The sequence below is a fragment of the Danio rerio genome, chromosome 16 (genome assembly GCF_049306965.1).
Source record: "Danio rerio strain Tuebingen ecotype United States chromosome 16, GRCz12tu, whole genome shotgun sequence".
NCBI classification, from domain to species: domain Eukaryota; kingdom Metazoa; phylum Chordata; class Actinopteri; order Cypriniformes; family Danionidae; genus Danio; species Danio rerio.
The window spans coordinates 21,940,023-21,967,218 of NC_133191.1; the positions used below are offsets into that span (position 1 = coordinate 21,940,023).

The 27,196-nt window shown below is 41.0% G+C and overlaps 1 protein-coding gene and 1 long non-coding RNA gene across 2 annotated transcripts in view; one reads left to right on the top strand and one right to left on the bottom strand.

Annotated features, from left to right (window-relative positions):
- The window catches only part of LOC141378087 (uncharacterized), a 160,291-nt gene extending 144,808 nt beyond the window's left edge, over positions 1-15,483 (top strand). The window contains exons 2-4 of the long non-coding RNA XR_012391720.1: positions 12,654-14,430; positions 14,478-14,870; positions 15,031-15,483. This is a non-coding gene — a long non-coding RNA (uncharacterized lncRNA). The remainder of the gene's footprint in view (positions 1-12,653; positions 14,431-14,477; positions 14,871-15,030) is intronic.
- The window catches only part of creb5b (cAMP responsive element binding protein 5b), a 180,570-nt gene that overhangs the window by 63,905 nt on the left and 89,469 nt on the right, over positions 1-27,196 (bottom strand). Inside the window, exon 7 of the mRNA XM_021466897.3 lies at positions 23,970-24,080. Within this exon, the coding sequence (XP_021322572.2) occupies positions 23,970-24,080 (111 nt within the window). The remainder of the gene's footprint in view (positions 1-23,969; positions 24,081-27,196) is intronic.

Here is a 27,196-nt window from a genome sequence, read left to right on the forward strand (position 1 = left end):
TAATACTCAAAAAATACTCAAAATATGAGTAAAAAGTAGACATTTCAAAAGCACTCAAGAGTAGTGACTAGTGAGTATTATACTGTAAAAAGCTAATTCATTTACATGTAATTTGTGGATGTGTGTAAACTTAACATTCTGTACTGTTAGAAAGTGAAACGCCATAGTGGTAACGTCCGCACAACCTCAAGCTGTAACATCATTAGACGTTGATGTTTGGTTGATTTTTGGTTGGATGTTTTCTAATCCCCATAGACAAGAAAAAATAAAGTAGTGACTGCAGGTTAAGGGAAAGTAGTGGAGTAAAAGTACCAATACAGAACAAAAAATGTACTCAAGGGAAATTAAAAGTACACATTTTAAAAACAACTTATTACAACTGCTGAAAAAACTACTCAGTTAATTTCTTAAAATAAACATTTTAAACCAAAAATGACAGTTATTTTTAGCTGAAAATGTCATCCATGGTGATTCAGAAAAATAAGATTCTGCAGCTATTATCATTTCTGAGTCAAAATAGGGGATTCTAATAATTACATTGAAGTCTTAAGGAGCAAAATAAATTAGACTATTTAAGAAACTGCACTACTTACAATGACATTTTGTTTTGCTTGCATTTTTTTACTCTTAATGTTTAGATAACCACTGACCTACATTATATGAATCACCAAGGACCACAGTTTTAGCTAAAAAAACATAAATCATTTTATTTATTTATTTATTTATTTAATTTACTTTTATATTGGGGTAAATCACTTTAATGGCGGTTCATTCTGCTGTGGCGGCCCCAGAAGGGACTAAGCCGAAAAGAAAGTGAATGAATGAATCCCTGTAATGCTTGCATGATCAGGAAAAAACATCCAAAACATACATTATATGTATATAAGGAGGTCCTTGAGAATATTTTGACATATTTTGAGAAGCTTTATATGCTCTGAGTAGTACAATTACATTGATTCATTTAGCAGAATCATTTAACTTATATCTAAAACAATTTACAAATAAGAGCAATAAAAGCAAGTCAAATCAGCAGAGAAGCAACAATAAAAGTAAATAGTCTATAGTCAGTCTTTTTGATGAGAAATAAATTTAGTTGAAATTGTTAACTGTAGACATTCCTGATTTTTTTCATGATGGATTTAGTCTCTCCCTTTTTATTTCTCTTTAGGTTAACATATGTTACGTTGCACATTTCAGCTGGATTTAGCTCATCACTCTCTCCTATGACATCATCCTCTGACAATGCCACCATTCATACAGATGTTGCTTACTAAACACAGCTTCAGATTGGCGTTGCACAAACAGAGCTTCACACATGTGCAAGCAGTACACCAGCCGCAGGTGTTTACTACAGTAACTTAACCTGAACTTCCATTGACGAAGACTGTGAAATGACATAATGTACTGTTAATAAAAATGCAGTATAGTGATTTACTTAAACATTCATTACACATGACATTGAAAATGAAGCTAATGTTTTTTTTTTGTTTTTGTTTTTTTTTATAGATCATATATATTGATGCTTGATGATGTTATTTTTGAACCACTTTTAAGGATTATTTTTGGGTAATTTTATGGACTTTGAATAAGTTGGGAGCATTAATGTCTATGGAGGATTTGGGAGCTGTCAGATATCAGCTAAAAAAAAATATTTGCATTCTGAAAATGAATGATTTGAAGGTGAGCAATTAAAAAAAATTTTTTAAATATTTTAAACTAATACTTTAACCCTGAATCGAGGGTTAATTTTTATGCTTATATATATATATATATATATATATATATATATATATATATATATATATATATATAAATTGATTGATTGATTGATTGATTATAAAGCATGTTTGGCATTCTGTCCTGGGAGAGAGCCATGGGCTCGTAAGATCCTAGAGCCTGGGGCTCCCTCCCATTTGTAAGGTGAGAGAGGAGTTTGAGCTCAGGTAGGACTTGAAATCTCCCCAGCTTATTATATGGCTAATGGCAATTAGGAATTGCTGATTAAGAGCTCATCAATGGTGCAAATTTTGTTTGGTCAATTTATGTCACATGTTTTTGGACTGTGGGAGGAAACCGGAGAACCCAAGGGAAACCCACGCGAGCCTGGGGAGAACATGCAAACTCCAGACAGAAACGTTTACTTGCCTAGTAAAAATTTTAACCAATGAAATTCTTGCTGTGAGGCAGCAGTGCTAACCACTGGGCCGCCATGCTGCTCTGTCGAGGAAAGCGGGGAGCAGTAGAAGGGATTCTTTAAAAAGAGGATAAGGTGAGAAACTTTATTTATAGTGAGTTAGGAATCATCTGATAAGTAAATCCTGCGTTGCTGATACAGGACCAGCTGTGGTCAACCATAAGCACATAATCCTCTCGAAATTAGTTTATGAATAAACTTCTCTTATTTACAGACTATTATATCATTACAGTTGCTCTGACATTTTTACTTTATGCAACCTTCACAACTCCATCCCAATACAATGAACATTAAATGAATATATTTTTTTCTTCTTTTATTGCAAGTCACTGTTTTTCACGTTTTAAATTATACTGTACAAACCAAAGTGGATATCTGACCCAAAAACTGCAACCTCAAGGTTTGGAATTTGCATCTAAACAGTTAGAGGTACTCTCTATTGCAAGTCAACAGATATTTCTTTGGAAGTCCACAAAACCTCCAGGTATCTCACAGTGGCTTGTAGATCTCAAAAAGTACTTTTACACTCAGTCCTGATTTCTGCAGATGAAAAGGGTGCGATTACATAGGCTTGAATCTCCAGCGCTCACGTAAAAAAATTTACATCACTTTGATAGCTGTATCCCTCAATGAATATGTTTCTTTAAGAAACATTCTTTTTTTCCACTGCTCAAGTAAAAAAAAAAACACAGCGCATGTAGAGCATGCCAAAGATTATATCATCTGAGTGCCGTGTGCCAGCGCAAGGCCCTGGAGAAACAGCAAAGGAACATATAGTATTGTTTATCTCATAAAAAAGTGAACCTCACCACCTAGCCCGATGCTTAGTGACAAATTTATCATCCTTGGTAACAATGTAAACAACAGATAATTACCCCATGATAAAACAAAGAACCACAGATTGTTTTTAACTGTCACTGGCATGAATAGTGAGATGAACATTCCAACCAGACGTCATAGATTTTTTAGTTCTTGGTCAAGAGATCTTGAGAGGAGCACACATACATTACTCTTGCACAAAGTAAACGCAATGTTTCCTTGGTTGGTTTCACCTGATTATGTGCAGTATTTTTGTTTTGCATTTTGTAATAAAAACTTGTGTTATTTTCTATTTAAGCACATTTATATTTAAGTCATCTAAAAAGTAAAATAGTAACTAAGAAATGCAAAGCAAGAGAGAGAAAAAAAAACATTTTCAATAGTCCATGCAAGAATTTATATGCCGTATAGTTTTCTTTTCATGTAAAGTTAGTAATAATCATCCAACATAAATAAATAAATAAATAAATAAATAAATAAACAAATAAATAAATAAATAAATAAGTAAATAAATAAATAAATAAAAAGCTCTTCATTTGAAACAACATTCCTTTATATTGCATATTGTAAAACAATACTGCCTACCACTATGTGTACACCTATTCATTGTACATATCGCTGTAAACACTGCCAATTTTACATTGTCCTGTTTTGAGTATGTTGTTGTATGTTGTAGTATTTGCACTGTCTGTATTTTGTACTGTCTGGAGCCAGCACCTAAGCTTTTCACTCATTATAGCACACGTGCTGCTGATGATGTGACAATAAAAGTGATTTGATTTGATTTGATTTGATTAGCTGATGGCACTTTCTGTAGACCTAGAAGCCTATCAGAACAAAAATGTGAAATGTTGATTTTTCACATTTCTGTTTTTCCTCACACCATGTTTCCCTCAAAAATATGACACATTACAGCAGTAAAATGGTTTCAAATGGCAGTGCACATTAATTCAAGATGTTTATAAGCACTATATGACCAAGATTATGTGGACACCCAAATAACATGCGCATATGTGTAATGTTTGGTTGCATTAAAATGGAAGATGCATCAATTTTTGGTTTACATGGCAACATGGTGGCTCACTGTCACCTTACAGCAAGAAGGTCGCGTAGGTCTGTGTAGAGTTTGCATGTTCTTCCCGTGTTTGCATAGTTTCCTGCGGATGCTCCGGTTTCCCCCACAGTCCAAAGACGTGCTGTGTAAGTGAGTTGGATAAACAAAATTGGCCGTAGTGTATGTGTAAATGCGAGAATGTATGAGTGTTTCCCAGTACTGTGTTGTGGCTGGAAGGGCATCCGCTTCATAAAACATATGCTGAACAGTTGGTGGTTCATTCCACTGTGGGGACCCCTAATAGATAAGAAAGTGGGCCAAAAGAAAAAAAAATAAATGATGATTTACAAATCAAATTCAAAAAAAGTGAATTTTAAAAGGTTGGGTTTGTCCATAGTTTACCCAAACTTTACTTGAAACAACCCAGCATTCATTTAAACATGAACAACTCTGTTTTTCAACTACTAAGGCTGATCGCTAGATCTCAGAAACAAGAATCAGAAGATAAAGTACATCAATCTAAATGAGAACCCATAAATAAGTAAACTTAACAGGAGACTGAATGTAGATGTGTCGGCGTTCAAGCATTTCAAGCATTTCATACAGTGATTTAACTTTTACTGCAGATTTACATGTAGTTCACAAGCAACAATCAGTTGTAACCAGTGTGTGTTTTTCATTTACACTAGTAAAACTTGGCATTAGTAACTCACATTTTGTGTCATCAGTTGTGGGCACTCAAACAGACATTAAAGGAATCATTTGAATCAGGTAATTTTTTAACTATTTACTGAACTATGGCTCTGACGAGAGGTTTTCACAGTTCAAAAGAACTCTTTTACTGCACTACATCCAAAATCTATAGAATAAAAATTACATTTTGTTCTGGAGTGTACTAGTGAAGGAAAAGTAATTAAGTACTTAGTTCACCCAAAAATAAAATGTACCTCACCATTTATGCGCAATCAAGCCATTCTAAACTGTGAGTTTTTTTCTGCTGTTGAACACAAAACAAGATATTCTGAAGGACGTTGGGAAAAAGCTGTTTGTAAGTCAATGGCTGTTTTTATTCAGCATTCTTCAGTATATCTTCAAATGCAAAGGGGAAAATGTTGCTATCACAGCCTGATCTCTTGACCTAACTATTTTACGCTTTGTCAGTTTAGTAGCTAATTCGTATAAATTTAAGAGTTCAGTCGCACCCAGCCCCGCCACTTAACCCAACCATCACTGGGGGATGAGAAAATCATACCAAATTGTACAAATTCATACACTGTAAAACCCAATAAGTTAAGGTAACCTAAACCATTTGAGGAAACAGATTGCAACAAATCATGTATATGACGTATATGAGTATTGTGAACTTACTCAATTTAAGTAGAAGTAATGAGGTATTTAATTAACTCATACCTTCAACACTGAGTTCAAAACTCTTTTAAAAGGAGTAATACTAACTTTCAGTAAATTTTGAGTTAACCACACTCATTTCATTTGATAAAGTTGACTTTTGGGTTTACAGTGTACAAATTAGCCACTAAATCAAAAAGTTTCGAATTGCTGTGAGATTATGTTGGCTATCATGTCACGTTTTTACAGTTTTGTACAGACTTGTAGAAAAGTACACTTCCAGCACAGCCATCTATCACGACCGGGTTCACACAGCTTGAAACATTTAGAAGGCTTCTCATGGAATAAGAAAACTCATACTACAATTATATGCTACGTCATCACTAGTGATGACCCCCCTATATTCTAAACAAGGAAGATGATATTAATCTCAAAATTAGCCTGTTGTTCCTTTTAATTAAAGGGCACCTATGATGAAAACCATCTGTTGGAAACAAAACAGAACTGTGGGTAGGTATAGTGTCCATAGTCATTTTGTAGAAATATAAACCCAATATATATATATTTTTTTAAATTCCTGACGTTAAAAATAGGATCCAAATCCCTCCCATTTTGAGGCCGACCACAATGTGACGTAGAAGTGCCGTTTCCCTGCCTAGAAATTTGATTGACAGCTTCATAATAACATGTCTCGATATTAACGTGAATAATCATATCAACAAAACAGGACGTGTGCAAAGCAACCAGGGTTAAAAGATCTGTTCCGCTCTCTGTGATCATCAATCATCATCAAATGTGATCAAGAGTTTTACAAGTTTAAAACGTTTTTAAAATAGAGCATGTTTGTAATGAATTACAGCGATTTTACTGTTTTTATCACACCAGCCACATGTCAGTACACTTATAAAAGAAGATTATTCAATCCCGGTTTGTAGATGTTAAATCAGGTTCCCCTTCGGGGGGAACTTCAGCACTATAAGTGGATTTGATTTGTAAAATCCACGCATTGGGAGGATTCGGATCAGAAGCCGCTTGTCTGGAGAGTATTGAACGGGCCAATGAATGAAATTAATTGGCAGCGTAAGCTTGCGCAGGTGTGCGACATCTGCAATTATCTCAGCATATAAGCACACCTGAAGCCAGCAGACGCCATCCTTTTCGCTTCAGATCCTTTCTGAGTGAGTCGATGAGGGTTCCTCTTGCTGATCAGCACTTCAGAGCGAACGAGTGTGTCTCCCGGTCCAGAGTGGGTCTTCGCGGTGGCAGACGGTCGAGCTGGGTTACTCCCTTGCCTGCGGTTCTTTGGGTCCGGTCCTCCAGAGCGGTGCGTATAGTTGCAACTTTCCTAAAAGAGCAACACAGTCGTGCAGCACGTCCTTTTCAGGATGGCGCTCCGACTGTGCGTTTCTGGATGCGGGGGTTTCCTGGCTCCGGATGATGGACACGATCACTGCATTGCATGTTTGGGGGTCCAGCATGTTAATGCGGTGCTCGCGGGCGGTTCATGTCGTCATTGCGATGCCATGACCGTTGCACAGCTAAGATCGCGGCTAACTTTCGCAAGAGAGCGAGCCACCCCAGTTGCCTCCTGTTCTAAAAAAGCAGCGGGCGCTCGGGCAGATCTGAGGGTTTCAGCGGGAGATAATCCGCCGCCCACGGGCTCGCGGACCTCTCGCTCCTCACGGCGCTCCATCCAAGCTTCGGGTGGTGAGAGTGATCCGTCTAACCAGATGGTAGCTCTCACACTCGCTGACACCGGAGATCAGATGTCCTCCGCGGCATCGGAGGGTGGGCTTTCACTGTCCGACGAAGATCCGGACCCGCTCGCCCCCTCCGGGCAGGTGAGCGCTGTCAAATCGGATCCTGAAGCGGACATGTTAGCCGTGCTTTCCCGGGCTGCTTCGGCCGTGGGGTTGGAGATGGTTTATCCCCCAGCTCCGCGGCCGGACCGACTAGATGGGTGCTACGTAGAGGACCAGAAGGCGAAGCCTTCGAAGCCTCTCGTCCCCTTCTTCCCGGAAGTGCACAGTAGGCTCACGCAGTCTTGGAGGGCACCTTTCTCTGCCCGTGCTGCGTGTGCCTCCGCCCTCACCGGCCTTGACGGCGGAGCTGCCAGGGGGTATGAGGCGATCCCGTCAGTGGAGCGCGCTATCGCGGTCAATCTTTGTCCGCGCGGCGCCTCTACGTGGCGGGGTTTGCCCCGCCTCCCGTCCAAAGCCTGTAGGTTGTCTGCCTCCCTCGGAGCCAGAGCTTATAAGGCTGCGGGCCAGGCTGCTTCTGCTTTGCACGCGATGGCCACCTACCAGCGCTACCAAGCGCAGGCGCTGGCCGAGCTGCACGAGGGCGGGTCCAACCCAAGCTTATTACATGAGCTGCGCACCGCGACCGACTATGCTCTTCGGACTACTAAGTCCGCCGCGTGTGCGCTGGGGAGGACGATGTCCACACTTGTGGTTCAGGAACGCCACCTCTGGCTAAACCTGGCCGATATGCGCGACGTTGACAAAGTTCGCTTTCTTGACTCGCCCATATCCCAGGCTGGCCTGTTCGGCGACACCGTCGGTGAATTCACCCAGGAATTCAAGGCGGTGAAAGAGCAGTCGGATGCGATGGGCAATGTCATCTATCGGCGTGGCCGTAAGCCCGCTCCGCCCGCCGAGCCATCCACCTCCGCTGTTCCTCGCCGAGGGCGCCCGCCAACGAGTGCTGCCCCGCCCCCGCCTGCGCCTCCGGCCAAGCGGGCGCGGCGTTCACCTCGAAAGCAGGCAGCCCCTCCTGCCCAGGGCGCCGTTAAGTCCGGTAAACGGACCGCGAAGCGTCCCTGAGACAGGCCATCCGGAGAAGAGGAAACTTGCTCTTTCCCCGCTGGAGGGCGGGGCCCCGATAACAACGGTACTTTTCAGTGCCACCAAAACATCAGTAAAAGAGCACTTTTTCCCTTCCCCGGATGTGACTGCACGAGTTCTGCCAGTCCGGGACGCGCTGCCTTCCGGCTCGCAGACTCTACGTGCTTCGCCAGTGGCTCACGAGCGCTGGGGGGACGGTCTCCCTTCCCTCAGCCCTCCAGCCCCCTCTCCGGAGTCAGGGTGCGGAGCCAGAGCGAATCGCTCTCCTCCAGCTCTTCCGCGGGACCCTCGTGCTTCCCGGATCAGCACACCCACTCCGCGCTGCCCCACCGCTGGTACGTCAGCGATTGTAGCGATGACTCCATTAGCGAGGGCTCTGCCTGCCTGGTTAGCGCGGGCCAGCCCCTCGCGGTGGCTCATACGCACAATCAGACTCGGTTACGCGATTCAGTTCGCGAAACGGCCCCCCAAGTTTACGGGCGTGTATTTCTCCAGGGTCAGCCCCCTGTCCGCCCCTGTCTTGCGAGAGGAGATTGCTGCCCTCCTGGCGAAGGGTGCAATCGAGCCGGTTCCTCCAGCCGAGATGGAGAGTGGGTTTTACAGCCCATACTTCATTGTACCCAAAAAGAGCGGTGGGTCACGGCCAATCCTAGATCTGCGCGTTTTGAACCGCTGTCTGCACAGGCTGCCGTTCAGAATGCTCACGCAGAGGCGCATTCTCCAATGCGTTCGTCCTCGGGATTGGTTTGCAGCCATAGACCTGAAGGACGCGTATTTCCATGTCTTCATTCTTCCACGCCACCGCCAATTTCTGCGGTTTGCGTTCGAGGGTCGAGGGTGGCAGTACAAGGTCCTCCCCTTCGGGCTCTCTCTGTCTCCGCGGGTCTTCACCAAACTCGCGGAGGGTGCCCTAGCGCCCCTTCGGCTCGCGGGCATTCGCATACTCAATTATCTCGACGACTGGCTGATTTTAGCCCACTCGCGGGAGCAATTGATTATGCACAGGGACAAGGTGCTTCGGCATCTCCGCCTACTGGGGCTTCAGGTCAACCGAGAAAAGAGCAAACTCGCCCCCGTGCAGAGGATTTCTTTTCTCGGGATGGAGCTGGACTCGATCACCATGGTAGCGCACCTCTCCGAGGAACGCGCTCGCCTGTTGCTGAACTGTCTGAGGGAGCTCGACAGCAAACTAGTGGTCCCACTGAAGTTCTTTCAGAGGCTCCTGGGGCATATGGCATCCGCAGCCGCCGTCACGCCGCTCGGGTTGCTCCATATGAGACCACTTCAGCACTGGCTTCACGATCGGGTCCCCAGACGCGCATGGCACGCGGGCACACACCGGGTCTCGGTTACTGCGCTGTGTCGCCGCGCCCTCAGCCCTTGGAACGACCCCTCGTTCCTACAGGCCGGTGTGCCTCTAGGACAGGCGTCCAGCCATGTTGTTGTTTCAACAGACGCTTCCGACACGGGTTGGGGGGCCGTGTGTCGCGGGCATGCGGCTGCGGGCCTCTGGAAGGGTGCCCAGCTGCATTGGCATATTAATCGCCTAGAGCTGTTGGCAGTGTTCCTCGCTCTCCACCGCTTTTTACTGGTGCTGGAGCGGCAACACATGCTGGTCAGGACGGACAGTACGGCGGCGGCGGCGTATATCAACCGCATGGGGGGTATGCGCTCTCGCCGCATGTCTCAGCTCGCCCGCCGTCTGCTCCTCTGGAGTCACCCGCGGCTGAAATCGCTGCGCGCCATTCACGTCCCAGGCACGCTCAATCGTGCAGCCGATGCGCTCTCACGACAGCTGTTACGCCCTGGAGAATGGAGACTCCACCCCGAGTCTGTTCAGCTGATATGGGCGCGATTCGGGGAGGCCCAGATCGATCTGTTTGCTTCCCCCGAGAACGCTCACTGCCAGTTGTTTTTTTCCCTGACCGAGGGCTCTCTCGGCACGGATGCACTGGCCCACAGCTGGCCTCGGGGCATGCGCAAGTATGCGTTTCCCCCAGTGAGCCTGCTCGCGCAGTTACTGTGCAAGGTCAGGGAGGACGAGGAACAGGTTCTGCTAGTTGCGCCCCTTTGGCCCAACCGGACCTGGATATCAGAGCTCTCACTCCTCGCGACGGCCCTCCCCTGGCGGAACCCTTTGAGAGAGGACCTACTCTCTCAGGGACAGGGCACCATCTGGCACCCTCGCCCCGATCTTTGGAACCTCCACGTGTGGTCCCTAGACGCGAGGAAGACTTAGGTAACCTACCGACTGCGGTGGTTAATACCATCACTCAGGCTAGAGCCCCCTCCACGAGGCGCGCCTACGCCCTGAAGTGGAGTCTATTCACTGAATGGTGCGTCTCTCGCAGAGAAGACCCCCGAAATTGCCAGATTAGTGTTGTGCTCTCTTTCCTTCAAGAGAAGTTGGACAGCAGGCTGTCGCCCTCCACTCTCAAGGTTTACGTGGCCGCCATCTCCGCTTATCATAGCGCGGTAGCTGGCGGCACCGTGGGAAAGCATAACCTGGTCATCCAGTTCCTTAGGGGTGCTAGGCGAATTAATCCATCTCGCCCCCCTCTCATGCCCTCTTGGGATCTCGCCCTCGTTCTCACGAGTCTGCGATCCGATCCCTTTGAGCCACTCGAATCAGTATCTCTAAGATTTCTGTCCCTGAAGACAGCTCTGCTGGTTGCGTTGGCCTCCATCAAGAGGGTCGGGGACCTGGAGGCATTTTCGGTCAGTGACTCGTGCCTGGAATTCGGGCCGGATTACTCTCACGTCATCCTGAGACCCCGCCCCGGTTATGTGCCCAAGGTTCCTACCACCCCCTTTAGAGATCAGGTAGTGAACCTGCAAGCGCTGCCCCCGGAGGAGGCAGACCCAGCCCTTTCTTTACTTTGTCCAGTTCGCGCTCTGCGCATTTATGTGGACCGTACTCAGAATTTTAGATCATCTGAGCAGCTCTTTGTCTGTTATGGCGGTCGGCAGCAGGGAAGTGCCGTATCAAAACAAAGATTATCCCACTGGATTGTGGATGCCATTTCACTCGCTTATTCGAGTCGAGGTCAGCCGTGTCCCCCGGGAGTTCGTGCACACTCCACTCGGAGCGTTGCATCCTCTTGGGCGCGTGCACGCGGCGCCTCTCTAACAGACATCTGTAGAGCTGCGGGCTGGGCGACACCCAACACATTTGGAAGGTTTTACAATCTGCGAGTGGAGCCGGTTTCCTCAAGGGTATTAGGTAACCCTTTGGTGATTGAGGAGACAACTCGGTAGGGTGTTGAAACACGCTTGCTGCGCCATTCTCCCTAACACGGAGGTACGTGCGCCTTTTCTATCTGTCAGTAAAGTTCCCCGTCAGGTGAGCCCTGCAGATTCCTCCGTGGCCCCCAGCACTGACTCAGCGGAGGAGTCACTTGCTGGCCCACTACGTTGTAGGTCTGCCCGCTGGTCAGCCCGCGTTTTGGGTATAGGTGCCTGCTATGCGTGATCCCCACTAGGCGATCCCATATGCTTATTCCGCCACGGTTAAGTCCCCCCCCTGGGCAGACCCGTGTCTTCCCTCTCCGCTAACCACTCTTTTGCTATGCGTACTCCCCCTTTTTAGGGCTAGTCCATATGTAAATTCTGCCATCTATCCCCCCCTTGGGTAACGGATGGCCTCCGCAGCGTCCTCCCTATCGGGATTGCACGCTTCCCAACGTACTGTCGTATTTCCTAGAATTATCTAGATGCTCACGACTTCCCAAAAAATATATCTAAATCCGTAAAACTTCTGTTGAAGTAGGATAAATTAGGGCCAGGGACACGTTGGAGGACCGGGCCCCCCATGATGTGGGTGCGTCACGCTTGCTTGACTATCTCCTCATCGGGGGTGTTGGTAAGGTGCAGTCATTATGGCGCTTTCAATGGGCTCCCAATGCGTGGATTTTACAAATCAAATCCACTTATAGTGCTGAAGTTCCCCCCGAAGGGGAACGTTCGAGGTTACTAAAGTAACCCTTCGTTCCCCGAGGAGGGGAAGGGAAGCACTATACTCCGTCGCCATAATGACTGTCCCTTAGCTGTTTGAAAGTCTCTTCAGCTTAAAAGGATGGCGTCTGCTGGCTTCAGGTGTGCTTATATGCTGAGATAATTGCAGATGTCGCACACCTGCGCAAGCTTACGCTGCCAATTAATTTCATTCATTGGCCCGTTCAATACTCTCCAGACAAGCGGCTTCTGATCCGAATCCTCCCAATGCGTGGATTTTACAAATCAAATCCACTTATAGTGCTTCCGTTCCCCTCCTCGGGGAACAAAGGGTTACTTTAGTAACCTCGAACGTTTATTTTGTACGTTAACATAACAGATATGCATAAAGCAGTGGATATTAACAAGTATCCTGTCCCATTTGCCATGCGAAAAATAGTGCAAAGTTAAATGTGCGCAAGTGTGTGTGTGTAAGCATGTGTAAACTTTGTAACATCATTGTGTGCAACGCATCGTTGCAACTCCACAACAAATACATCAAATAATACTCATTGGGAACGATCTTACTGTAGTGTTTCTCACAAACGTAACATGAGATCTGTTTCCTTCATGTCTGTCACTGTGATGTTTATCTGACGCAGATTGAGGCACATTCTGACAGGCACGTGGAAACAGTGGGTGAGGAGAACTACAATTAAGGGCAAAGGTAACAAAAACAGCTACATTGTGTTCAGAGCAGAAAATATTCTGAAAGGTATAATAAATAATCTAGGTGTTTGTATCATTTGCATCTAAAATCTTGAAAAAGGTGTAAAATAGGTGTCCTTTAAAGCTAACAGATGCTAATGTTGTTATGTTTAATACATAAATCTGCTAAAATCTTAGTCAATGTCTCTTAATATACTGTAGCTATTAGCCAAATGTTTTAAAGACTGTATACACTGTATAACAGCCAAACAACATCATAAGGACTTTTCTTCACAACCCTACAAATGCCAAAACAGTGGTGGAACTGAAACTGGATCCGCACACAGTTTGACAGGGTTCAGCTGGCACATACACAGGCCTTTTCCTCTCTCTGATAAGCTTCCTTTTCAACAGACAACAGCAAGAGCTTTCATGTACTAAAACACAATGACCGGAGCACAGAGCACATGTGCTCTTTGGTCATGCGAGATAAATATTATGTTATGGAGTATATGTCTCTATGAAATATATCATAATAAGAAAAAGAGGAAACACATCTTCATGAACTCGCCTCCACTCCAACAACAGAGCATCCAGAGTACATTTGCCCGGCCAGCGCATCCTACAACTAGATATCTGAAACGTATAATCAGTGACCTCATTAATAATAAATATTCTTCTGCTTGGCCCAAGAGCAAAACAGCCACAAACACAAAAGTCTGCTCGTCCACATCTGGCCTGAGATAAACGACACCTTAACCACAGAGTATGAAGACTGTGTGTGAGTGTGTGTATGTGTGTGTGTGAGTGTGTGTGTGTGTATGATGGTCTGACAGCACTCCCGAGGGAACAAAAGCACTTTTAGCAGGTTTTTTTTTCACCGAAGACCCCCTGGCCCACCACAAAATCAATTTGGCTTCATGGCCAAAGAGCACAGACACACACATATGCGCACTGATCCTCACACACTCTCTGCATGTCTTTCTCACATACACAGTCTTGCACTTTCCTCTGTCTCTCGCTTTCTTCATGTTCTCTCTCTCTCCCTCTCTCCCTCTCTCTCTCTCTCTCTCTTGCTTTCTTTCTCTTGCGGTTGAGGGTTTGGGTATGAGGTTACAGTTGGGGGAGATTTTTCCCATTTGGAATAAGTCAACATCTTTGTATAATGAGATTAAGGCTGGATCTCCACACTGGGGTTGTGCTGTGCTGGGCTGGGACAGGACGGGCCGTGTGGGGGACACATGGCTCCGATCACCCCAGAAACAGGTCACCTGATAGCAACCGTTAGTATTATCCCACTCCCATATGCGCAGATGCCATAATTATTAAAATAAGTGAGGAATTCATAGAAGGAGAGCAAGCAAAGTAAAATGATTTCATAATAAAATACTATACTGTCAGTCTGTCTACAATTAATGAAACTCTTACAGTTATGTTTAACGACAGTTACTCAATTTAATTATTTAATTACATTTGTAATTTAATTATTTTTGATTTGAAAAATATATAAAATTATTTAAGTAATATAGGTCATTTAGATTTAGAGCTTAAAGGCAAGGCAAGTTCATTTATCTAGCACACTTCATACACAATGGTAATTCGAAGTGCTTTACATAAACAAGAATAAAAGAAAAAAGAAAACAAAAAATGATTAAAACTGATAAAAATAGATGAAAATGTGTTAAAACAGATTTTAAAAGAAAAAAAAAGGGAAAGAAAGGCATAATAGTGGGATCTGTCAGATGTTAAATACTAAGAATATGTTACGTTGTATTTAGGATATGCGAGGAAAATCACCTATGATGAAAATCATCTTTTGGAAGCTGTTTGGACAGAACTGTGTGTAGGTACTGTATAGTGTCCAAAGTCATATAAATAGTTTTAATAAGTCTCTATTTTTAAATTTCCTGACGTTAAAATAGGATCCAAATCCCTACCATTTTGAGGTCCACTGCAACGTGACATAGGAGTGCGGTTTCCACACCCACCAAATTGATAGACAGCCGTGAATTGGCATGTCTCCGTAGTAATATGTTTGAACATATCCACAAGACAGGACGTGCGCAAAGCAACTGGGATAAAAAGATCCAGTCACACTTTATTTTGATGGTCCATTTGTTGAATTTAAGCTAAATTGTATCTACATGGCAACTAGTTCTCATTAGATTATAAGTAGACGGTTATGGCTCGTTTCCACTGACTGGCACAGTACGGTATGGTTTGGGTCGGTATGGGTAACCTTTATCAGGCTTGCATTTCCACTACTAAGGGTACCCTATCGTTGGGCGTAGTGTATGACAGAAAAGTTTCAGTCTGCCTCATTTTTGCTCGAGAAAATGTATACAGTAAAGCTGTACAGGTTGTTCACATATCATATGCAAAGCACTTCTCACAAAACAGATGCTTTATGCACATAAATACTTGTGTAACTACTATTTAAAATTCTGGGATGCTTAAATTGACTAAAAGTAGAAAAATCTTCTCTTTATACCTATATTTTTAAAATTGTTACTGTAATAAAATATTTACTCTTTTCAGTTTTAAATATTAATATACAGTATTTAGTAGACAATTAAATATACATTATTTAATTTACAATTAATTACAGGCAATTTTTGACTCTCACTTTTTGTTCAAATGTAAATTAAAGCTGAAATAATATATACATTACCTCTCAAAAGATTGCAGTGTTTTTTTTTTCATGTTTTTTATTTTTATTTTTAATAATAATAATAATAATAAGATTTAATATTAGAGTGATTTCTGGAGGATCATGTGACTCATGGAGCAATGAAGCTAAAATGAATCATTATTATCCCTGCTATAAAGTATTAAATTTAATTATAAACTACTTTTGAACAGCTATTATATAGTGCAATTACATTTCACAATTTTACAATTTGTACTGTATTTTTGATTAAATAAATGTAACCTTGATGAGCAGGATTAGCTTAGGCAACTCAAACCATTTATGGAAACCGATTGCTACAAATAATTTGAGTAAAACAAAACTGATCTATATGAGTACTGTGAACTTACTCAAGTAGAAGTAAAGAGGTATTTAACTCATACCTTCAACACTGAGTTCAAAACACTTTTCAAACGAGTAGAATTAACTTTCAGTCAATTTTGAGTTAACTACACTCATTTCATTTGATAAAGCTGACTGTTTGGTTTTACAGTGTACTGACCCCAAACTTTTGAATGGTAGTGTATATATGTCCAACAATGATGTCTCTTGTACATCATCTTATTTTTTGGGGAAAGCCTGTGGCATTTTGCGCTTAAAAAAATAAACAAATAAAAAATAAAAACCTGCAGGTTGAATAAGTCTGAATTTGCCCGGGAGATAAATTATTTTAGGCATGACTGTATATAAAATTTTTTAATTGTAATTAGTATGATACATCATAACAAAAAAAGTGAAGCATTAACATGATAGTATAAAATGATACTTTTTTGCTACATAATGATATAATCTTATTCTAATCATAACAATGATTGATAAAACACTCTATATTCGCAGCTTTGCTATCATTGCTTTAGAGATTTCATTTACAGTAAATGTGATCTGCAAAACACAGAGTTGTTATATATTTTCATTCTTACAGCTAATTTAATTATCCAGCATCCAAAGGTGGAGCGCTCCATGTTTTAATTCTTCCTATACAACAGTCCTAGTGACTCTTGAAAGCATAAAACAAATGGTTTCATGTGTCTGAGCAAAGGAGAGAGGGAGAGAAAAAAAAAAGGAATTTATAATTCAATTACAATCAGGGCCGAGAGAGAGGCCGAGAGAGGGGGGATGTGCCTGGAGTCCAGCCAGGGGACAGATAAGACTGCACATTAAAGTAATATTACGCTCCCCCTGCCCGTTACGATGGCAACAAACGAAGGGATTAAAAAAAAAATACACACGGCGATCAATCTCCAGCGGGACAGAGAGAAGGAGAGAGAGTTAAGTGCTCTTTCCACCATCACAATCATCACTCATGCTTTGACATACAGACTCTCTCTCTCGCTTTCTGTCTTTTATCTTGTATTGTTTTTCTCTCTTCATCTCAGCCACCTCCTTTCTCAAAATGTCTGTGCTCGCCTTTCGTCTCAGAGCAAAACAACTAACTTGAAACGTGCATGATTACTCCTCTCTTATTATTATTTTATTAAGCTCAATAAGTTTAAACGTTGAGTCAAACTAAATTAGAGCATTTTCTCAGGTAACACATGAGCAGATTCAGTTCTCTTTGTTGACTTAAAGGGTTAAATACACACAAACAGTTAAGTAGAATGCTTATCATGTGGAATATTCTCATAAAAACAGTGTGTTATGTCTTAACAGTATACTGGATCCGTGCATTTAAGACAAATTCAAAAGAGAAAATTTCTCCCCGCTCATGACAGAATGTCTTTTTAGCCCTAATCAGGTTCAATATGTATTTAATCCATATAATGTAGACAACAGAGATTTTTATTCAAATTATTTAATGAAGTATTTATTATATCAATCTCCAGATTGGAGAGACAGAAGGAGAGACTGTTAAGCTCTTTCCACCTTAACAATCATTACTAATTTTTTGACTCTCTTTCTCTTTCTTCCATACTTTCTCTAAATGTCTGTATTTTTTTAACTCACAAAACCTTGAGAAAACTTTAAACATGCTTCTGTCTGTCATTAATGTTAAGCAATCAACAAAAGAGCAAGATTTCTAACTGCACTTGACTAAGTGTTGAACTACATGTGCATCAGTATACTGGATCCAAGTTCTCGCTGCTCCGACTTCTTTTGGCCTAAATAAACACTGATTTGTTTTTTATTTATACTGTGTTTATACTGTGAAGACTGTATAGTGTTTTAACTTCAAAAGTAATTATTCAGTTTCTGGAGAATTTCTTATATAAAAGTCCAGTAAGACTTTGAGAGAATGAGAGAGAGTTAAGTGCTCTGTCCTCCATCACAATCATCACTCTTGCTTTATCTCTTTTCCTCTTTCTGACTTTTGTCTTGTATTGTTTTTCTCTCTTTTCTCAACCACCTCCTTTCATGAAATGTCTGTACGCCCCTCTTTCTCAGAACAAAATAATTAACTCCCTACTGAGTCCTTTTCAAAAATCCACAAATACAGGATTATTGCATGGTATAATTAGTGGATTTTAATCTAATTACCAAATCTGTCTTCCTGATCCCCTTGCCACCGTTATGAAGCTCAAACAAAACATGTGTGAGCAGCCACATGCTTAAATAGGATCTACGATAACTGTACAAATCCAAACAGACCGATGTAACAGGAATAGTTCACACAAAAATATAACGTCTGTCATCATTTACTTATTCATAAATGCTTCCAAACTGGTATGATTTTCTTGTACGGTATATGATGTTTTTCCATAGATGGAGTCAATCCTGATCAATGACTTAAATACAAAAAAAATAAAAATAACTAGACCAATTGTTAAATTTTGAATGTATATTAATCAACCCAGGCTCATTGTAAAAAAAAGCAGTTTTTTGACGCCACTGTGTGCACTTTTTTGCATCTCAAATCTCTCTCGCGAGTGCCATTCGCGCACATGCTGTTCTCGCATAAACCCAGCAGAGGCCACTGTTGACCGACTGAATGATTGATTGTGCAACTTGCCAACTGACTGACCCACCCCCCTCCTTCCCTAAACCCAACCAATTTTACCGATTGACCCCCCCACCTGCTTACTTCTGTAAACCCAACCAATGGTTTACAAAAGCAGACCAGAAAAATAAAAGCCCTTGTCTGATTTTTACCACGTTTTCGGATTTTACAACATACTCTGGTTGCAAGCGAGATGCTCGGCGCAGCTGCTTGGCCGGAGGCACAGGGGGGGAGGCAGAGCAAAAGCTACAGGCGAGTTCTCTTAACGAAAAGCAGTGAATGTGGATGGCTCGGTGGGAGGGAGCGGCCTTACGATCCCGCTGATAGATCACATCACCCATCGCATCCGACTGCTCCTACACCGGTGTGAATTCCAGGGCGAATTCACCGACGGGTTCGCCGAACAGGCCAGCCTGGGATATGGGTGAGTTAAGAAAGCGAACTTTGTCAGCATCACGCACATCACCAGGTTTAGCCTGAGGTGGCGTTCCTGGCCACTAAGGTGAACATTGTCCATCCCAGGGTGCGGAGCTCATGCTCAGTCCTGGGTCGGAACCCTCCTTGCGCAGCTGGGCCAGCGCCTGCGCTTGGTAACGCTATTAGGTGGCCATACCATGCAAGGTAAGGGCTGAGGCCTTAAGCGTATGCATACTTTTTGCATCCAGGAAGAAGGGTTTTCACACCCCTGTAGTATGTCCGACCGCAGGGCTGGGGGATAAACCATCTCCAGAGCCACGGCCGAAGCAGCCTGGGAAAGCACAGCCACAAGGTCTGTTTTTTAGATTCGACACCGCACTTATCAACCCGGAGGGTGGAGCGTGCTTGAATCCTCATCAGACATTGACAGCCCACCCTCCAAGGATGGTGAGGATGGAAGTGCATGCAGATCAGGCAGAAAAAAGTGCCCTCAAAACTGCGTGAGTTTACTGTGCACATCCGGGAAGAAGGGGACGGAAGGTTTTGAAGGTCTTGCCTCCGTATATCTTCCACATAACACCCATGTAGTCGGTCCGGTCACGGGGCTGGGGGATAAACCATCACCAGGCCCACAGCCGAAGCAGCGCAGGAAAGCACGGCCATCATGTCTGCTTCTTAGATGCCAACGCCGTGCTCTCCACCCGGAGGGAGGGAGCGAGCGGGTTTGCATCCTCATCAGACAATGACAGCTCATCCTCCGATGCAGCGATGGACATCTGATCCTCGGTGTCATCAAGTAAGAGAGTGACCATCCAAAGATGGAGCACTTCTCTTCACCTGAAGCTTGGATGGAGCGTAGAGGAGCGAGAGGTAACCCATTTACTCCCACTGTAACCCTCAGATCTGTCCGAATGCCAACCGCTGTGCGGGGAAAACTGGGGTGGGTCGTTCTTTTGCAAGAGCGAGCCGCGATCTTAACTGCACAATAGACATGACATTACAGTGATGGCATGCACTGCCTGCGAGCACCGCATAACATGCTGGACCCCCAGACATGAAACACTATGCTCGTGCCCATCATCCGGGAACAGGAAACCACAGCATCCAGAAACGCATGGTCGGAGCGAAGTCTTGAAAAAGACGCACTGTACAACCATGTTGCTCTTTTAGGAAAGATAGTTCCCTATATACAAACCGCTCTTGGAGGACCGGACCAAAAGGACGCCAGGCAAGGGATAAAAACCCAGCTCAACCGTCTGCCACTGCTTATACGCGCTCTAGACCGGGAGAAGCTGCATCTCGATCTCTCTTTGTATATACAGGTTGGAAATATCTTCAAAGACTCTCTCAGAAGCTCGTGAAAGGCTCTGAAAGCGAAAAGGATGTCGAGCATTGCACTAGCCGCGTCTTTATAGCATGACTGAAAGTCATTGACTATGCTGACGCCGCCAATTCATTGGCATTTCATTGGCCGGATTTTATACTCATTTAAATGATTGGTTTCTGACGAATAACCCCATAATAAAAGTTTTCACATAGCATTGGAGTTCCCAATCCGAAGAGGAACATTATTGTTCCGTCATATAAACATTTAAAGCTCCATTTGAGATTTTAAAATTAAGCTTTGACGGTCTGTTATCATGTTTTATGAAGTCATAGCTCTAAAAATATTCTATATTTTTTTGTAATATAGCTTATAACTGTGTATGAGTTATAGTCTGGCTAATAGGAAGCAGTTTTTTTCAAGGCAGTTTTAATCATTATAGCCATATCACCCGACAGTTTAAGACCAGTTACTCACAGGGTTAAGCCTGGTAATTACCTGGATGGGAGACCACTTGGGAAAACTAGGTTGCTGTTGGAAGTTATGTTGGTGAGGCCATCAGGGGGCGCTCAACCTGCGGTCTGTGTGAGTCCCAGTAAAGTGAAAGGGACACAATACTGTCAGTAAGCACCATTTTTCAGATGAGTTGTTAATAATCTTTTCTTTTAAATATATCTCGTAAATATCATAAATATATGGAATAGTATATACAAATATTGATTTATAATAATAGGATTCTGAGTTAGTTTTGGCCAGAATGTACACAACATAACATAACTTTTTTTTTTTTTTTTTGCAAAATGCTATGTTCACCTTAGGCTATATTCTACCACAGTAATACCAATAAATAAAAAGCTATTGAATCAATGTTTTGTTTCATAGTTAGATAAACAACTTTAGCTTGTTGTTACAGAACGAGTGGAGGGCGGCTCATTCCATACCGCTGCTGAAAACCAAACCTGTATGATCAGAGCGGGCGGAGCTGAGGTGTCACAGAGTCCGCGACACAGCTCGCCTTACCCTGTCATATTTAATAAATTATTTCACTGTAATAATAATAATAATAATAATAATAATAATAATAACAATAATAATAATAAAGAAGAAGAAGAATAGCTTATTTATTGGTTGTTGTAAAAAAGCAAAACCGTTTATTTTCTCCATAATAACTGGTGCCCTTTATGTTCCCTTATAATAAATCAACAACAAGAATTAATGTGAGGTTTTAGGCTATAACTATTAGGTGAATGAATAAATCTTCAGATAGGCTACTCAGCTACATGTAAGAAATTATTTAAAAATAAACTTAGAAATGTCGCCTTGCAGACAGGTATCTTGTGATGGGGAGGAGAGCACCAAAAAAGGCGCTCCCTGGCCTTCCTCTTGACATTAACGGAGACTCGTTCTCTGCTGCATTTGTGTATTGTTGACAGACACAGAAGTATTTTATTCTTGTCCACTTTTGTAGCGTTTTTATACATTTTTGAAGGCTTCATCTTCTATCCCTAAATCAGTGAGCAAACTTGGACCATCCTGAACGTTCTACAACTGTTATATCGCACTTTGTAAAGAAACTGGTCTGGCGGATATTGCGTTTTGTGAAGAAATATATTTTGTAGTAGGCCTAAAATGTACATTCTTAAATGTCATTAATGGCAGCAATTCACACATAGAAGTGGTACAATCGAACAGTGATTTCCAATAATAAAATCCAAATGTCAAAAAATGGTGTTTATCACATTTTGCAACCAAACTCTTCATTTACAGTTTAAGAGTCTATTTTAAAAATGGTCAAAATGGCAGCTTCAGTACTTCTACTGTTAAATTAATTTATGCAAGTAATAAAAAAGTGATGCAAAATAAACATACAATTAGGTTATTCATGTTGAGAATTCATCAATCTTCTGTCATTTTTACACTGTAAAAAAAGCTCGGTTCCATATAATTGCAAGAAGGTCGCTGGTTCGAGTCTCGGCTCGGTCAGTTGACGTTTCTGTGTGAAGTTTGCATGTTCTTCCCGTGTTGGCGTGGGTTTACTCCAGATGCTCCGGTTTCCCCCACAGTCCAAAGACATGCGGTACAGGTGAATTGGGTTTGCTAAATTATCCGTAGTGTGTAAGTGTGATTAGGTGTGTATAAATGTTTCCCTGAGCTGGGTTGCAGCTGGAAAGGCATCCGCTGCGTAAAACATATGCTGGATAAATTGGTGGTTCTTTCCACTGTGGCGATCCCACATTAAAGGGACTAAGCCGAAAAGAAAATGAATGAATGAATGAATGAATGAATGAATAGGCTGTGTTGGGGAACGTTACTATTGAAAAGTAATGCACAATATTGAGTAAATGCCCAAAAAAGTAACTAGTTGCGTTACTTTTTATGGTAAGTATTGTGTTACAGTACTTTTTAGTCATGTTTGTCTTACTTTGTATTACCTGGTTGAGGCTTGATCTCATTCAGAACTAAAACATTTTTTTTTACCTTTTTTTTTAAATTAAGGAGCTCTGCAATTAATGTTTTACAGGATAATGTTATCTGAGAACTTCCTTACTCTAGAGCTCTACATGCTATATATACATATTATTGAAAGTTTAAAGCAATGTGTTTGCTACTTTTGTACCATTTGTCTTAAGTAAAATCTCTGTCCATTGAAAATATAATCTCCCTTTTCTTTTTCTTCAATGCGTTCAAAGTAATGAACACATTTTCTCATTGACTGCAGGATTCATTGTGACTACTATAATTATAACTCAGCAATTATTAATTGAACTAAAAAGTAACTCGTTTTAAATTTTCAAAAAAGTAACTCAAATATATTACTTATTTTTTGTAAAGTAATTCGCAACTTTATTCGTTACTTAGAAAAGTAATACGTAAAACGCGTCACCCTAACACTGGTGTTAGGACAACATGAAAGAATTAAGTTATTCAATTTATTATAACGTATTGTTATACATTATTAACTTAATAGTTTTTTATGAATTGAAGTAAATTGAACATAAAGCAAATAGACTCAAATTACATTTTGTATTATATTGTTTTAGCTCATTTAGTTTGAATAAACAGCCAATGTCATTTTTGAAAGTACTTCCACCGCATGGATAACATCATCAAGGACAGTCCACAAATGTCAGCAGAAACAAAAAGGTGAATAAACACAAAAAGGACCAAAACCACTAATAGTTCAGTACAAGTTCCAAGTTCAGTACATTGTCATACAGATTGTAAATCAGATTGTCATTTGGACAAACTGCGTGACAATGTATTACTAATTACTAGAACCTCCTCCCCCCTTTCTCCACCAGTCTGTTTTTATTTTTTTTTGTCCTTCTCTCTGTCTCGTTGAGCCCTGACTGAAGGCTTTGTTTCTGATGAGATCACTGCCAGGCTGAACTAGTGCTAACAAGCAGCACAAGCACAAGTGTATGTCCAGGGCATCAAGATATACATCGAACAAGCTGCCATACAAGACGCAAGTGTCTATGTGTGTGTGTGTGCTTTTGAGCAGTGCATTTGAGAAACAGAAAGAAAGAAAAACAGAAGATAATAAAAACGAACTCAAATCAAAATCACAGATGGCAACTGATATACGTTTTCAGTAAGGAGTAGGTTTAAGTTTAGAAAATGTAGAAGTCTCTGCAAATAAAACAGTTTAATGTCCCCATTCAGCATGTGCATGTGTGTGTGTTTGTGTTGACTGACTCACCAGCTTTGCCTCTGAGTGCATGGATGGAACATGAGGGGAGGAGCATGAGTTGTTGTGGGCGGGGCCTTGCATGCCCATCATGTTGGAGCCCATAGACATTTGCCTCTCCATCTGTGCCACAAATGTAAATGTAATACATCAGAATCAACGAATAAAGCCAATCTGCACATGCTTTGAATGTTATCACTCGATTTAATGGGCGTTATCAGTGGTTATCAGCTGATAAATATGGGCCAGCAGGGGCCTTCTGTGCCTACTGGTAGGCTCAGAAGGCTGTTATCATTCATCCACATGGTTGATCAGCTATACCAATAGGGAAGACTCCAGATCCTGATCTCTTTTTACATTTCTGTGACTGTTGGGTTTAGGGTTGGGGTAGGGGTAGACATTAATAAAATACGAGTAATGGAAAATTTAAATATAAATAATTCTTGTTAATTTCCTGCTGCAACCATATGGAATCTATAGCTGATTAACCATGTGGATAGATAATAACAGCTTTCTAAGCCTACTAGTAGGCCCATATCTGTCAGCTGATAACCACTGATAATGCTTATTCAATCGAGTTTGAAAAATACATCTGCTATTGGACAAGTTTTAAAGAAGTTTTACAATATTTTTATACATATTGTAAGCATTTGTGTGTAAAAATGCAAAACACATTTTTTCTTTTCATTAAATAATTTATTATTAAAGGTTGCCTAAAGGTTGCCCAACAACAACAACAACAACAATACTTTAAAACAACAACAACTAGAACAACAATGACTGCTTTTTTTGTTGATATAATATAATAGACTTTTTATAAAAAATAAAAAAATTAAAAAGTTTTATCTACAAAGCTGAACTCTAGCTTGGTTCTATAAGGTTCTTTTTGTGAGCCAATCAACATTTCGAATGCACGCATAAGGACCCATCAGGATCAGTTTTCCTTGTCATTTCGCTGGATTGCTCCATTGACAGCAGGAAAGATCAGAAAGAAACACAAAATCAAGAGTCAACTAAATGATGCCGCACCACACAAAATTGAGAAAAAAACTGAAACTGAAAAGATGTGTGTAAATTTGATGATTTGAAGCATTTATTGATATTGAGATGAAGTGTTAAATTTTGCATTGTTGAAAAAGGTAATATATTAAATGTGAAATAATTGTGTATTTATAGTCAGTGAAACATTTTTCAGTGTTTATTAAACTCATTTGCAGATTGTCTGTTTTCTTTTAAAGTCTTTAGATTTAATATTAATACTTGAAGGGCAAAAACTGAATTTAATTCAAAAGACAAATAATTCATATAAAGCATATAATTAAATAAATGTTATCATACTAATTGCAAAAAAATTTACATCTGCACTGGATAAAATATTTAGCACAGCCTTGTATGCTTAATTTGAACAAGAAAAAAAAAAAAGCATTAAGGATGTGTCCGAATACACTTTTGCTATTTTAAGGATGGAAAAATAAGCTCTGCACCACAGCGCATGGTCTAACAGGGTTGAGCTTATTCTGTTAATAAGAGTGTGGGTGTGTTTTGAGGATAAACCAATCAGAATCTCGTCTCCCATTCCCTTTAAGAGTCACTTGCGTCATGCCATGGCACATTTGTTATTTACATGATGGACTTTGTAAGTGGAAAAACAGAACTCTGTACTAGCAAGTTAAACAGACCATCTGCAATGCTAGAATGAGCCTCCTCCAATCTGTCTTTACTTTCACTTTCTCTTTCTTTCATAGATAAGGAAACGGTGTTGTACGCACAGACATCCATTAGCCTACATAATTAATTTTGTTTGTTAAGTGCAAATATTTGTTTCAAAACTATTTCTAAATTCAGTACTAATTTCCAGCAAACGAATAAATGAAGAATAATAACCAAGAGTTATATCCAAACACTCATGCTATGCCCCATAAGGTCCAAAAACAGAGGGACAAATTTAAGCTTGTTTTTAATAAAACAAATATAAATATGCATATAATAAATAATACTAATAACAATAATAATATTATACAAAAGCAAGTTGTCAAGAATTAACTAAAAGAAGCCCCCCAAGATGAAGAAGGCATGGAGGCAGTGGTTTTTATATTTATATAGAAAATAATAATTTTTGCAATATTTTATTGCATTCATTCTTTTTCATTTGAAAAGATATTTGTGTATTGCTGTATATCCTGTGTGTTTTAAGTGGTTCTCAACTGTTAAGGCGCTAGTAAAATAGACCAAAATAGATATTATTTCATCAAATAAATATAATATATTTGAATATTTTTTTATATAATATATAAAGTATACCGCGATTCCGAAGCGGTGATTTGACTGACATGAAAAGTGGCCAAAAGTATTTAAAAGAGTAATTTGTAAACGATTATAACTATTTATTAAAACTTGTATTATTTTAGCAGTTTAATTGTATTTTAACCTGAGTACAAATATTCGGTTCTGTCTCCATCTGTGAGAGGACATCAACAGATAAAAATTCACATGCACATTTAGTGCAGGTTTATTATATTATTAATATATGATTCATTATTATTATTATTATTATTATTATCATCATTATTATTATTATTAATTATAATGGTTTTCATTTGTATAAATCGATAGATAGTTCCTATGCAGTATTTTTATAAATGGCTGAGAAGACATTTCAGGTGTTCAATACATTGCTTGTCAGTCTTGGTTTATTATATTATTAATTATAAATATTTAATTAATTAATTATTATATTTTATAATTCTAAGGTGGCGAAATGTAAAGTGTGGTTTTATGTGTGTCTTTCTGCAAGAAAGCTGAGAAAGGAAGATGAAAACTGCAGAATTGTGAATTAATACTATTAACAAGACCACAAGCAAAGCTCAGATATGTGGGCATGACAGAATGTGTTCATTCAGTATATCTCAATTAAATTTGATCAAACGGCTGAAGATTTCAATGTTTCCACTGATGATTTACATTTGAGCGAGTGGACAGGTAAAATTGTAAACAAAAGTGTGTATGTATGAGAGAAACTGTTTTTCCAGTTATTAAAACCGAAGATCTCCCCCAACCCCCTGATGACCCATAGCAGTGGGAAAGATCAGCAGTCCCCTGTAATTATTTGAGGAATATTTGGTTTAAAAATATTCCCCCACCCAGCACCCTTTTCCTGGGATGTCAATCCAGATTGAGAAAAAAAAGTTCTACTTTAATTTAATCAACTCTCTGCTTTTACCTCAATAGACAACGTGCAT